Below are 15102 nucleotides of genomic sequence, written 5' to 3'. Positions count from 1 at the left end.
AATGATAAAAAACCGAATCAGTTTACTGTGATGTATATTAAAGTTCTCCTGTCCTCTTTGTGAGGTAGTTTACTTTAAAGGGTTAGTTCACCCAAAAATGAAAAACAATAGCCTGAATTAAATCTGTTCATCATATAAAGCGATTGAGTCTCTAGAAAATTTGGAGTAAACCGCTTATGGATTCGTTTTAGATCTCTTTATGAACTTTCTTCAAGCGTCAAAGTGGTTGTTGCGTAGACTATAAATATACGGGTTTGGATAGACATGAGGGTGAGTAAATGATGACTAAATTTCCGTTTTTGGGTGAACTAACTTCATGAACAGAGAGTCAGGACTGCACTGAACTTTGTCATTTCTCACAGTTGGTCATTTGGGGGGAAAATCTGTAATAATTTAGTTTAGTTTTTTTGTCATTTGAAGTGAGTTCTCCATGAATGTTGAAATCAGTATCATTGAGCAGTCTGAATCAGATCTGGCCCTCTAGTGTTTGACCGCAGGTTCAGCACGGTGTGGAAACCTGCTGGTAGATCAGGTCCTGCAGAGGCTCTTCTCTTACCAGGTCTCTTCTCATTGCCTTGTTTTATTGACCTTCTCTTTCACCGTCATGTTTTCAAGAAGAAAAGCCTCCAGATGATGTTCTGTCTCGCAGCTTAGGCTCTTTTCTACATGTCTGTCGTTTCTTTGTGGTCTAGTAGTTCATATAATTTTAGTGAAGACACGTCCTGAAGCTTCACCCATCATCCAGTCAGCCTTATACTTTTGTCTCTTTTCATTTTTAAGTTGAGTTGAATTGATTTTCAATTGAATACCTTTTGTTATAAAGGCAGCTATATGACTTTTTGTTGCTTTAATGCATGCTGTACATTTTGATGTAAAATACTGTTAATACTGGAAATGATTAAATTCAGTTTACACAAGAACAGGTTAAACGTAGAGTGATTATATGACGTTCAACTGATTGTCTGCAGAATCTGCAATAATTGTGGTCCATTAATCTGTCATGTTACATGCTTAATGGTTTTTATTTTTTTTGTCAAATATAAATCACGTGTAGCATGAAGTGTCTTATGTTTACTTACGGATCAGTCCTGTTACCCTTTACCTCAAAGGATTTTTAATATTGGACATTTGTGATAAAATAATTAAACGAATATACTAATAAGATATATATTTTCCTTTAATGTGTTTTGTGCCTTTGCACGAGCAGAACTAAACTATGTGAACTGCCATTAAAGAATGATGATTCATAATACACTCATCAGAGACTTTGTGTAAAACAGTGCATATGTTTAATAAGATCCATACATCATACACAGAAATACATAAAAATGATTTATTGCAAAAACTGTTCAATACAAATCTGATAAAAGATGTCATCCCTTTTAAATAGACAATGCAGTACAGAAATATTGATCTCAATAGTTAATTCATTAACTAACAATGAGTATGTGCGTATGTTACAGTATTTAACATTTTGTTAATGTTGGTTAATAAAGATACAGCTGTTCATTGTTAGTTCATGTTAGATCAGGTCCATTAAATGTTTACAGATAGAACTCTTGATTTTAATAATGTAGTAAATGTTGAAATTAACATTTAAATAAGATGAATAAACTTCATCTCCAAACTTCAACTCATTTTCAAGTTTTCGTGTTCATGTTAACTAATGTAGGTAACTAATGTTAACAATTGGAAACTTAAGTGTTACTGAAATATCTAAAAACGAAATATTGTCAGCATTATTAGTCATGTGTTCTACATGACGCTATAGGGATTGCATTACCACAAATGCAAAGTACAACCACAGTGCAACAGGAAGTAATCTATTCCAGCAGATAATATTATCTATTAAATTATTCAAACTGACTTCAAGTCAACTGAATGATAAAAAAGCAGATATTTTCTACAAATTATTTACAGTGCAAATATACATATCTTGATAACGTGTCCATTTCTGAGAGAGACTTAGTCTCTCCTTTGATGGGGCTGAATGCTGTCAGTTCCCTTGAATTCTCTCATATCCATTATGTCTTGCAGAGCGACATCCTACAATACTTGGCATAAAAAACAATAGAAATGTTTACTATTCTCTGAACTATAATCAGAATTTAATGATTAATTAAATGTTATATCAAAGGGTGACAAAAACAAATCTCAGCTTACCTAATGGGTATCATGGAAAGAACAGTGAAGATGCTGGACAGCATGAAGACAAACCCTGGGAAGGTGTCAAGTGTGGCCTGATAGATCTTAGTGTAGATGGGTGTGGTGACCAAGCTTGCAAGTTTGAAGGACAACTGGAGCATGACAAAGGTTATGCCTGTGGGATGAAAAGCAACTATCCGTGAAAATTTCCACAGACATGTTTCACTAAGCTGTGGAGATCCAAACCAAAGTTTGAGAGGAGCTTGTTCAGCTTGGCATCCCATCAACCATGGCTTTATTTTAATCTCTTCTGCATATCAGTTACACAGGTTCGGTGCCAACAGGGCTGGTGAGGTCTGTGGGTATGATATATCAGAAGAGTAGGGGGCCAAGCACTGAGCCCTGAGGCACTCCAATATAGTTAGCTGATGGGATTTGAACAGTATGATGAGAACAATTGAACAGTTAATCTTTAGTAAAAGAACTGTATTTTAACATTGAGATAAACATTCACAAAGTGTTTTTTTTTTTCATTCCAATCAGTGGTTTGACTATCAAACTCGTCAAGTAACATGATTTCAACAAACAAGGCTTTTTTTACATCATACTGGGGCTCTTTTATAAAATGTGCGTGCGCACAGATTTGATCTTAGTGTGTGCATACGCTAAAATCCCTGCCAGCGTTCATATTTATGAATATTTGATGTGGAAAAGTGCTTAGTGCCACGTCAGGGTCTGAGGAGAGAACACACTTTTCCTTGATTCTCAAGTGAAGGATTTGGACGTTGACTGGTTCTCTTTTATATGTTAATGAGATTAATTAGGCTGCGTTTATAAAGCTGAGATCTGACACCATTCAGCTGTGCACAATTTCAAGATAATTTGCGATTTATAAGTTTCACTTCTGGAAGAGAGGCGTGCACACGTCTTTTTTGTGCGTATTTATTCTCTGAATCACACGTATGCACATTTGAGAAATTATCGTAAGATTAAGGATGGTTTCGACGCAATATTTTATAAACGAGGGTGAGGCCCACTGTTTCGAACCTTGGTACAAACATTTTGCCTTTGGTTAGTAAAAGGTGTCATTAAACATGTTTGGGCTGAGTTTTCATTACATTTACACCATGCCTTTTACCAGTAGCCTGTGGTGTTTCAAGTGCTTTGAGTAAATCATCATTATCCATTAGCTTACCACTGGAGTGCCTCAGGGTTCGGTGCTTGGCCCCCTACTGTACTGATCTACAAACTCTAGCTCAACCTGTCAAAGACAGAACTCCTTGTCACCTCAGCCAGCTTATTAATTTACCTCAAACTATCAATTGTGTGTACAACTGTAATCAATGACAATACTAACACCAGCTGGGTCTGTCAGAACACTGACAACATCTCAACGACCACCAGAAAACAACCAGGACAGAAATAAACATTTTACACTTGCCTGTAAAGCTACTTATTGTTACCACAAGAAACAAATATTCTTATGGCCTCCACCTGTGAACACATGCAGTGACACAGTTTCACTTCTCTGTTTTTGGCTGTTTTGTTTTCACTTCATTTTCTGAACACATCAGATCAGATGAACACAGCTACATGAACATTTGAAATGTGACAAGGGTACATTGAGGTCTGAGTTTACATTTTAGAAAAGTTTTGTGTTCCATAAAGTCTGTCTTTGGCAGCTTATGCAGACACACAACTCTTACTGACAGAATAAAGAACGGAGACCTACCATATGAGCTTCCCTTGACCTGTTTGGAGAGCAGTGAGCGAATGGTGGGCATTGGAATCAGAGCGAACAGAGTGACAGAGCGAGCTAAAGAAGACAAGAACAAAACCTCAGATCAGACGACAATACCAAGTCATTGTAATAAAGCTATTTATAGAGACTTCCTGGTTTTAGCAATTTTACACTTAATGTAAATTCTTCCTTTAAAGGATTATTATTGGATTCCAATTTACATGTGCTTTTGATAATGTGGTGTATTATGAGTCTGACCATGTTAATGTGCTTCAATAATACTCTAGCTGTGTTGTAAGTAAACTTTAGAAATTTACTCTGTAGTAAGAGACTCAACAATTAGTATACAAGGTTCACACAATCAACACTTAACATTGGACCCAATTTATATTAGATGTCTGAAACTAAAATCGATAGACTATATATACTTTGTTACTTATTGTTAGGTAACTATTGTTACATTGTATTTACATTTAAATAAATTACATGTGTGTATTAAACTAGACCGTACCCCAACACTAAACAGACCCTTTAATCTAACCCTACTCGTATATCCCAACCTAATATAAAGTGGGACAGCGACATTTATAATATTATTATTAACAATATTATTACATCATGCTCAAAAGATCTTTAGTCAATATAGAAATGTCATGAAACTTTGATTCATGTAATCATATTTAAGGTAGCATACATTACATTTTATGTTTTAAAATGCTTATCTATTTTATATAAAACCTTTATACTTTGTTGTCAGGAAAATCACAAGCTTTGGTGGCTTTTTATATTAAAAATGTAATACACCTTAACACCTGAGCATGTGCACTGTTTCCAGATTTACCTTGTCTGACTCTTAATAATTGCTTATTTGCTTTTATTGAAGTAACCCAACATGGTCTGTTTGATATTTAGATTTTAGATTTAAAACTTTTATAAAATAGTGGTAACACTTTAGTTTAGGGGTTAATTCTCACTATTAACTAGTTGCTCATTAGCATGCATATTACATTAGCTGTTAATTAGTTCTTATTAATCGAAAATCTTAATCGAAAAAAATAAGTAATGTGGAATTATTTTTTTTTTTTTTTAACTTACCCAAAAAGTACATTGGAGTTGTGGTCACAAATGCCATGAAATAAATCCCAACTGCGAAAGACACCATCCCGACCATGATCATGCTTTCATCTTTAACAGAACATCTTGTGAACATCTTCACACCCACAAAGCTGGTGATGAAGAGAAGGGACCCAGCCGCGTTCCCATAGCCCACCTCAGTCGCGCCCCAGTTCAGCGGGTCTTTCAGCACATACGCGGCCAACATCTCCATCCCTCCCGCCACTGCGATATCATACAAGATCCCACTGGCGAACAGCAAGGCGATGTTTATTTTATCACGGGCTTCCTGGTTTAAGATCCCAACACTTTCCCGTCGCTCCTGCCTTTCTGAGGCATGATCGACCCGCAGGATAAATATGGCATAGAGCAGGCAGATTAAATACAACAGCACACTCAAAGCAGATAAAATCACTCCGTGTTTGAGATCTACATTATAGAGGTTAAATAAGTGACCAGAAGCCAGACTGCCAATGAACCCGGCGATCCCGTACACCAGCTCGGTCCTCATGATGCGCACGGACCTGTCCTCCTCCCCCGAGCTCACCGACACCAGCGCCATCACTCCGGCCCAATAGGACGCGAACCCGCCGCACAGCCCGTAGATCACCGGCACCGCGTACAACACCTGGAGAGGCCATCCCAGCGCGATGTCCAACAGGAGCAAAGCCCTGGACACGAAGTAACCCACCAGAGGAACAGCTATTGGCACTTTCCTGTAACCCCTGTCTCCAACCTTTGCCAGAATGATCGCTGGCACGATCGGCATGAACTTGATCAGCATATTAAAGGTCATGTTGAAGTTGGTAATCGCTTTCTGCTCGCCGTCCGGATCCGTGGCGTTTGCGCATCGCTCTTTAACGACCATTTGGAGAGCGGTGTCAAAAAACGAGCTGGCCACTTGGGCACAGAATACTAGAGGCGTGATGTATTTACGGAAGGACATCCTAAAGTTGATGAAAATAATAAAAACTAACAAAAACGTGTTTGAGCAGAGTCGATACAGTAAGAGCTCAAACTGTCTGGGTGAAGCTCATCGCGTCATTCTGCTACAGGGAAGTTGCACACTGAAATACTTTCAGTGGTTAGTCACGTTTCAACCATACAATAACACACTTTATTAATAACAAATTACTGTCTAATTATTGAGGACATAAATATTTGTTTTATAGCTATAACGTTAGCCTGCTTATAGCCTATTTGCTTCTTAAAAAGTCAAAAAAGGAGAACATTTGTAGAAAGATAAATCACCATTGCATCACCAAATGATGCAATACCTGTTTGGATTTGTGTGAACCAGTCAAACAAGATCTCAAGTAGAGGATTAGTCAATGTGAACTCATTTCATGTCATGAGGGATTTTTTTTCTTAAAGAGATAGCCCCTAATAATAATAATGGTACTAATATACTGAAGATACTATTGGCTTTTATTCTGAAGAATGTTGGTGCTGCTCTTCTTTAAAAGTGAAGCTTCAAGTTGGACAAAATGCAACATAAAATCTCCATAATAGTACATGGCATGTATGTGTCAGTGCATGTCTTCTGAAGTCATACACTAGATTTGTGTGAGAAAGGAACAAATTGAAATTGAACATTTAAGTGTTTTACTTTTAAAACCCACCAGTAAATATTGTTTTAGGTAGCCTATAGAGCAGATTTACAGTGAAAGGCTGCACTCATGTGTGTAGTCTAAAGCATATGCAAGTAAATATGCTCACCTTCTCTCTAATTTTGATTTGTGGAGGTGGACATACATAAAAATCCAACAGAAATAACCTCTTTATGAATTTCATAATAGAATTTGAATGGTTACAGCTTACATTCTTATGCCATTACATTGTCACATATTTTGATACATTTAGAATTCAAGGAAAGAATAGAGACGTTTTACACATTTTCTTTTTAATGAGAAAATAATTATATATGTGTGTAAGAGCGAGACTTACAATTACTATAAAACAATATAAGCAGAATATTAACATACAATAAGTGGTTAACATGTCAAAAGAGGGCTTTTGAAAGCATGATTGCATTATCACACCATATCAATATTCCCTTGGTTTCTCCCGAAGGGAACTAGAACACTCATTTAACCTTTTAAGAAAGCAATTGCAAATGGATTTGTAATAATAACTAACTATTTAAACAACAAGAGCAAACATATTTTTGGTGTTACTTCAAAGGTAAAAGTAAAAAACACTGTTTACTTGGTTCAAACTGTGGAAAAAAAGCAATACTTGTGATTTCATTGAAGGCAAGTTTTTTTTTTTTTTTTAAAGAACAGACTGTATTTTGTGAAAGTCACAATGAAACTAAAAATCTATTGCAACAGACGCAGTAATTATCATGCACATGGACACTGGCAAACGCTTGACTAGAAGTCTAAAGAAGGCATATATTTGTAGTTGAACACATTTGCGGTCACATTAGCGATACAAAAAAGAAAAAAAAAGAAAATTAAATTTCACGAGCTAAACGGTCTATCGTCAATAGTGAGGCAATACAAAAGCACCCGCTCAAACAGAAGTCACTCTCTGTTGCATAACTGAATTTGCATAACGTAAAAGCGAATAAAATCTGCATGTGGAAATGTTTCGTCCTAATGCAAAGCTCCCTATAGGCTACTATGGAAGCTTGTTTGCCACACAATACAAATAAAAACGTAATTGCGGTAACAACATTTTATCTTACAATATATAGGCTATAAATAAAAAAAATTACTCACAATTTCGCAATTCTGATTTTTTTTTCCTATAAGAATTGCAAGTTTATAGGCTATCTGATATTTCGGACTTTATAACTCGCAAATGCGGGTTTATATCTCACAATTCCTAGAAACAAATCTGAACTGTGAGATATAAAGTTACAATTAAATAAAGTCGCAATTCTGAGAAAAAGTCAATTCTGGAATTTTTTCCCCTCACAATTGTTTTTCTCCTCACAAATTTATAGGCCTATCGGAAAAAAAAAGCCCACAATTCTGACATTTTTCTGGCAATAGCGAGTATTTCTGAGAATAAAAAGTTGTGCGATATAAACTTCCAATCTATTCCTATTCGAAAGACTGTAGGCTATATCAGACATGACACAATTTCACAAATTCATAACTATTTTACATAATTAGTGGCTAATTCATACAAATTCATACGATATTTAAACCCCAATGGCGGTAAAGTTTCGGGGCGGGTTAGGGGTGGTCCTTCATAATGAGTAAAAAATGCAAAATTTTTGTTGATTCAAAACGTACGAATTCATACGAAATCACCACCCCGTAAAATAGTAATGTTTTCCTGTAAGATCCGGTAGGAAATTTCGCTGAACAACGGAAAAGGTGTGACTAAAATCTGTGGATTAAATCCAGTCATTTCAATAACAATTTACACAATCGAGAATTTGCAACGGGTTCAAACTGTTCACGAATTTACCAACAAAAATCTACTTGGTTTGAAAGTGACTTCTGTATCACTACACTATTGACAATAAACAATCGACAATTTTGTCGAAATTTCGCTAGTATGATCGCAATGCTTTCCCCAGATGTCCTCAAAGGCTGATGCTTTACACATCAACAACTGCAACATTGCTCAATTCCTAATGGTTCCTTTTTCCTCTGGTATTGTACATTGAAAGCAATTTTGGCCACCATCCTATGCCGTAGGAATCCTGTTATATTACAGATTTGAACATTGGCTTGTTTCTTATAACTTAACTTCATGAGGTAAAACAACCATTTTTGTCCATTTCCCATACATTATAGTACAAAAGCATGCCATCTTTAGTGAACTAAAGCTGGCTTTACATTTCATTTGAATGCTGCACATTTCGTGATGCAAAACCTGTCAGCATCACGGTCAATACTTTAACTACTTTGTGCTAGAAATGTCACCTATAGCACCTAAACAAACTAATGAAAAACCTCTGAAAATGCATATAATATCATATGGCATACTTGGCCCTCAAATACACACAACACAGTATATATGAATAAATGTGCAGTAATAGTACTAAACACCAGTCATTTTTTTTTTCAAAACTATTTTCCATTTATAGGAACACTGCATATATCTCACTGCTCAAATAAAAATATTTCCCCCTTATAAAATTCAAATTATTTGTTCACCAACAATAATCATCTCATATCAAAGAGTCCAAGTAAAAATCCAACATCCTGCTCTGAGTAAAACTGATGGTCTTCACACAATCTCACATTAAGCATCAAAACAAATGGACACCTAAGAAAGTCAGTATCCAGAGATCAACAAACATCTGTTTTCATCCATTAAATAAAGTTGATGCACCTTCTGCAGAAACATTTATAATTCTGAATAGGTGTAACTTTATATGACACCCACACATTATAATAATGCATAACTGTTAAAGAGTTTCTAGTTTGTCTTTTTTTTGCCTGCAATTTGAGAAACTATGCAATATATACCACTCTTAACCAGAGACTACAAATACTTCATGTACTCCTTAAAGGACAGCAGTCCATTAAATACTTTTTTCTTTGTAATACTATATATATATTATATGTGGAGTATACAAAACATCAAAGTCAAGTTGTTGTATGATGCTTGTGGGATTGTCTTCATTTATGGCTTGATAAATGCATCAGGCCGAAGGCAAAAATGAAAAGTCAAAGATTAAATCTAGAAGAGTAAGTGTTCATGTTTTAGTCCTCTTTGTTTCCTTCACGCTGCACGTCCATCACTGATGTCAGTGACCTGTAGGCCTATAGATGCTTGTTCTTGCACCTAACATCCTTTATATTGCCAAAAAAAAAAAAAAAAAAAAAATTAATCAAAAAGAAAAAAAGAAAAATTCATTCCAACATTTCAGACATTAATTTGTACATTTGTAGCAATATATTTTTTTAACTGTGTTAAATAATGGTATTGTGTTTATAATTCCTGCTGGTAATGGCTTTAAAAATGCCAAAGAGAAATTATGATTAATTTAAAAATCAACTAAGCAATTCATTAAGCACAGTGAAGTCTTGCATATTTAAGCTATCTTTATCATTCATATTATTGTTCTTTTCTTCATTTTTGCATTAAAGTGCCCCTACTATGCTTTTTTCAGATATTACCTTTCATGTAGTGTGTGATATCGCTGTTTGTGACTGTAAAAGGTCTGCAATGTTTCAAAGATCAAAGTGCAGATAAATAAAGTTATTGTCTCCCAAATGAAATGATTCTGAACTGCCTGAAACGAGTCGTCAGTAATTCCAGTCTTACTTACGGCTCAAACCTATGTAGGGTTGTAACATATTTGCATAATGCCAGGCTATGCTCTTCATTGGCTGAAATTGAACAACATCTACTTTGACCCTCAAACACTATAGTTCAGATATGATAATGAATGTTTGGCTGTAAGCTGTTGACCAATCACAACAGACTGGACCATCTGACCAATCAGAGCAGAGTAGACCAATCACAACAGACTGAGCCATCTGACCAATCAGAGCAGAGTCGACCAATCACAACAGGCTGGACCATCTGACCAATCAGAGCAGAGTAGACCAATCACAACAGACTGGGCCATCTGACCAATCAGAGCAGAGTAGAGTCTCAGAAAGAGGGGTTTAGAGAGTCTGAATGCTTTATCTAACCATTGCAGACATTGTGAGAAAAGAGCTGGTACTGAAATGTATATTATGAGTAAATTAAAGATTAAAGTGTTTTTTGACCTTTGATGCAAGTAAACCTGTTGTAGGAGACGTCCAAAACAAGATTAGGAACATTTAAAATAACACAACAGGGGCACTTTAAAGGCACTGCTTTTGCTGTTCTGCCCTACACATAACACAACACAACATAAACATTCCCAATAAAATCTACATCATCCATTAAATGTTCTGTACCACACTATGTCTGATGCTATTACTTCAAGCCAAACACAGGTGCCTTCAACTGCAAACAGCAATAACATCCCAAAGCTTCCTTCACATACATTTCCTGTGTTTTGTCAATGGAGAATTCACCCGCTGCCTATAAAAAGCCATGACCACCTCTGCAAGTTATTACCACCTCTGCTTCGATGTATTGTTATGTTGGTCTGGGTGAAGAGTTTGCTCTTACAGATCTCAAGTCTTTCAAGGTTATATGTCTGTGCCCTACTTTCATTTGTCCACCTCATTAAAGTTTCTCTCTGAACAATATGGCAATATTAGGAGAATGATTTGAGTTCCTATCTCTATAGGCTGCAATCGAGATCATGTGAAAATGTAATTAACAGGAAACCAAAAAGCAGTATTTCGCCCTTTCGGACACTGCAAGACACATTGTGTAAAGTTGAAATGTCAATAATCTAGCATGAAATCAGATTCATCCAATCTCCTTCAACTAATAACAAAATATTATCCAATTTTTTTCATTCTTTTCCCATGTCCTTAGCTGCACGGTAACATCTTTATGTTTGGGAAGTATAAATGCAATGTGGTCTTCACACTAATCTGATTTGCTAAGTTGCAACATTAATGCCAAAAATCCCAAAGTCTCAAAAAATGTGATACTTGTCTTTGCACATTCCACTTTCTTAAAACGTATCAGCACAAAAGACAAAAGCTATATCTTGGTAGTGGAAATGTAAAGTGTTATAGTATCTCTGGTCTTCACTGTCGAGAGAAAGGTATGTCCCGTTTGTTCTCCAGAAACAGAAAGAACAAATCCTCAGAGAGGGGTGAATTCCCAATAAATACTTGTGTTTGTCCTGTTGCACATTTTCCCTCTGTTTTCTCTCTTTCTCGTTTTCTTTTCGGTATAGAAAGAAGGTTTAGTTTACTCTTCCTCCTCCTCCTCCTCCTCCTCCTCATCTTCCTCAACCTCATCCTGGTTGGCGTAGATTCCTGCTTCCCACCGGAGGGCCATGTTACTTTTTCTGCGAGTGACACGCGTTGCCTCCAGAACCTGAAGATGAACAAAAATGGCTGTTATTCAAAGTTGTTTCAAATGTTATAATGATATATTCACCACAGTGATAATAGAAAACATGTTAAGAAGAAGTTTCCTGGTAATATGGTCCACTTTAGACACACTCTACTAACTATAAGTAGCTTTGCAACTACATGTCAACTAAGACCCTGTTTACTCCTGGTATTAAGATGCGTTTGGTCGATCGGATCACAAGTAGACGAGGGAGACACATATTTGTTTACATCCGTCTCTTTTGTCCACTTTCAACCACTTCTGTCCTGATTTCTTCGAGGTGAGGGTCTATGGGCGGGTAAATGTATGGGCTTTTTCAGATCTTTTGATCTAATGGACAAAATAAGCTTGAGCAATTTACAAATGAACGCAACCGGAGATGAGAGAGAAACACACAGAGAGCCGCAGATTTGGTTTCTGCTCTGACAGCCGAAGACCAGCCGAACACTGTGAGTGTGTGTTAGAAATCAGGAATGGTGAGAGAACATTGTGCTTGGTTTGTTTTTCATCATCAAACCAAACTTGGGTCTCCAACCGTCAAAGTTTAAGTCCCGTCTAGCGTTTCCCATAATGTTACATTAGGTCAGTAGACGGAGAGAAGACAGTCTTTAGTGGCTGTTTGAACACATTCGATCACATGAGTGTTTACACTATGAAAGCAGTCCGGTTGAATGTGTTTACGACTACCTCTGGAAGTGGTCAAAAGTGGACAAGCTCAAAGCGTTTTAGACCCTGTTTACACCTGTATTAGTGTCGTCCACTTGTGATCCGATCGACCAGACGCATCTTAATACCAGATGTAAACAGGGCCTGACTCTCATTAGAGTATTAATAGACTACTTATTATATGCTAACTCTTTATTGTGATGCTCCTCAACAGACATTATACTGACTATAAGTAACTTTGCAACTACATGTGATGTCAGCTTATTCTAACCCTAACCCAACAGTCTACTAATACTCTGAGAGTTAGTTGACATGTAGTTGCAAAGTTACTTATAGTTAGTAGAATGTCTAACATGGACCATCGAAATAGTGTAACCGAATTTCCTTTGTTTCATCAACATTAACTTGTGTTAACTTATAATGTTGTTTTATCAGTCCCACTTTATATTGAGTGTCTTTAACGACTATGTACCTACATTTAAATTAATCATTTGATACAATGCTCTGGTATACATACACGATTTCACACTGTGCTTATATTTAAAAATACCTTCATGCACTTACATCTATAATTACACCGCTGACCTTCCCTTACACCTTAACCCACACCACCAAACTTATCCTTAATCTTACACCTATCCCAACTCAATGGCAGCAAAAGTGTTTTGCAATACATAAGTACAATGCACCAAAAACAGAGATTTTTTTTCGATGTAAGTACATTGTAGTTAATGACACCTTATATAAAGTGTGACAGTTTTATCTTTATATTATAACTTGAATCATGATTTTTCTTAGAAAATATGTGATCTAGGCTCTAAAATGTAAAGTATGTTGTAGAAGGGCAGGGAGATATGAGATTTTACTTTACCATACTATACTGTGTTAGATAAGCAGACTACATTATTTACACTGAGAACAAAAAAAGGAGTAAAGCCAATATCAATTATTTAGTTAAGAGCTTTAACAAAATATATCATTCAAAATATATCAATATATCACCGTTTTAGACCCCACCTGTGCCAAACAGTTTCATGCTGGGTTTGGGTCTGACTGTCCAAAACAGCTTTAGATATAAACACCACAACACACAATACAAGTGCAAACACAGCATGAAAGCAGAAACAATAAAGCAGAAAAGAGAACAGTCATGCTGTTTCAAAAGTAAAAACTGGTGCCAAGTGTTACGCCCGTTGTGTCTTATTCCAACGAACCTCCAAAATGTCCAATCCGAAGTTCTCAAATAACTTGAATATTATGTAAAATATACAATACAAAGAGCTGAAAATTAGGACTCTGAATGGAGGTGGTAAAATGCTCAAATGAAGACTGGACATTGTAAGTTCGTAGTTCTCTGACACGAGATTCATGTGAATTGATAGTGGCACTGCACTGATCATGTAGGTGCAAATACTTTGACTAGTTCAAAATGTGAATCCATATGTAATGAATGACGCAATGATTCGACACAAAAGACAATTATTTCTTGGAAACACATTATATGTGTCAAAGTATTCGGCACTGCTACAACTCCCCCACATTAAACATGCAACAACACAAATGAAGGCACAATGAACTTTGAAGCAAGCATTGTACAAGTACCTCAGTTGTAACTGAGCGGACATACTGACAAGAGGGAAAGAGGAAGAATTAGTCAATGTGCAAACACTTGCTATTGTGTAGAGAACAGCTTGTGAAAGTAGATCAACTTCCATATGAATACTGGTCATGTTCATATATTTTACTTTTTATATACGGTACTATACAGTTCATATTGGCTCAATGCTGTGTGCTTATTGCTGATTGCACTTGAAATAACTGGTATTTTTCAAAGAGCATGAACTATATATATCTATTTCAATATTTCTATTTCCATTACAGGCATTTGTTTCCTGAGTTTAGAGTTTACTACAATTGACACATGTATTCCTATATTTAGATTTGTGGGTAACCAATTTTAACATTTTGATTTTTTTTATTTTTTTTTTTATTTTTTTTTGTCAATGGCGCATTCTGAAGCTTAATATATTTGGTCCACCCCTACCTCAAATATTTGGTTACACCCTTCCCTTAGCTAAAATAAGCATGAATTTGTATTGTGTTATCTGTAATTTGTAAGGCCTTGAGGAAATATCCAATTTATAAATATTTGGCTTTTTTACTTGGCAAACTTACAAGTGCACCATTGTCATGGATTTATTTCACAATGGTCAGAGACCAATATTGTTACCACTACCGTGGTTCCAAAGCCATTGTTTTTTACTTAGTCTGCATTATAATAACAGAATGTGATACTGTCAGTGCAGCCAAGTTGCAAAAGACCCGCACTTAGTTGTTTGTTCTCCAAATAATAGCTTTTAGAGGAAATGTGTTGTTGATATCTGAGAAAGCAAAAAGGGAAAGACTGTGGTTGATATGAAACAGCGAGTCCTCAATAGGCATTTGATGGCGATTTGTCATGTGGCGCACATCTTTATGAATTCAGTTTCTAAAGCTGAGCTGGAAAGTCC

At 36.1% G+C, this 15102-nt stretch overlaps 2 protein-coding genes across 7 annotated transcripts in view; both read right to left on the bottom strand.

Annotated features, from left to right (window-relative positions):
* Positions 1-1268: 1268 nt before the first annotated feature.
* On the bottom strand, positions 1269-7430 carry slc46a2 (solute carrier family 46 member 2). Its single transcript, XM_079862140.1, has 4 exons — positions 4982-7430; positions 3878-3961; positions 2164-2320; positions 1269-2054 (listed from the first exon to the last, which is right to left on the bottom strand). The coding sequence occupies exons 1-4, from the start codon at positions 5943-5945 to the stop codon at positions 1997-1999; spliced, it is 1263 nt and encodes a 420-aa protein (XP_079718266.1). The 5' UTR covers positions 5946-7430; the 3' UTR covers positions 1269-1996.
* Positions 7431-9060: 1630 nt separating this feature from the next.
* Positions 9061-15102, bottom strand: part of palm2akap2 (PALM2 and AKAP2 fusion) — a 117861-nt gene continuing 111819 nt past the window's right edge. For 4 of the 6 annotated variants that reach the window (XM_079862132.1, XM_079862134.1, XM_079862136.1 and 1 more), the window contains 2 exons: positions 14195-14218; positions 9061-11908 (listed from right to left, as the gene is read on the bottom strand). In XM_079862132.1, coding sequence (XP_079718258.1) covers positions 11780-11908; positions 14195-14218 — 153 coding nt within the window. In that variant the 3' untranslated portion in view covers positions 9061-11779. The remainder of the gene's footprint in view (positions 11909-14194; positions 14219-15102) is intronic. The other 2 variants (XM_079862133.1, XM_079862135.1) reach the window with 1 other exon arrangement.

This window comes from Squalius cephalus, assembly GCF_949319135.1.
Source record: "Squalius cephalus genome assembly, chromosome: 24".
Taxonomy (NCBI): domain Eukaryota; kingdom Metazoa; phylum Chordata; class Actinopteri; order Cypriniformes; family Leuciscidae; genus Squalius; species Squalius cephalus.
Note: the sequence above shows the minus strand (reverse complement) of the source record. Positions and strands in the feature narration are given on the sequence as shown.

Excerpts from the sequence above, each read along its gene's own strand:
- slc46a2 (XM_079862140.1), bottom strand. The coding sequence starts at position 5,945 with ATGTCCTTCCGTAAATACATCACGCCTCTAGTATTCTGTGCCCAAGTG. Across the intron at positions 2,321-3,877 it reads GGTCAAGGGAAGCTCATATG|GCATAACCTTTGTCATGCTC; the intron begins GTAGGTCTCCGT and ends TTCATCCCACAG. Across the intron at positions 2,055-2,163 it reads CTTTCCATGATACCCATTAG|TATTGTAGGATGTCGCTCTG; the intron begins GTAAGCTGAGAT and ends TTTTATGCCAAG.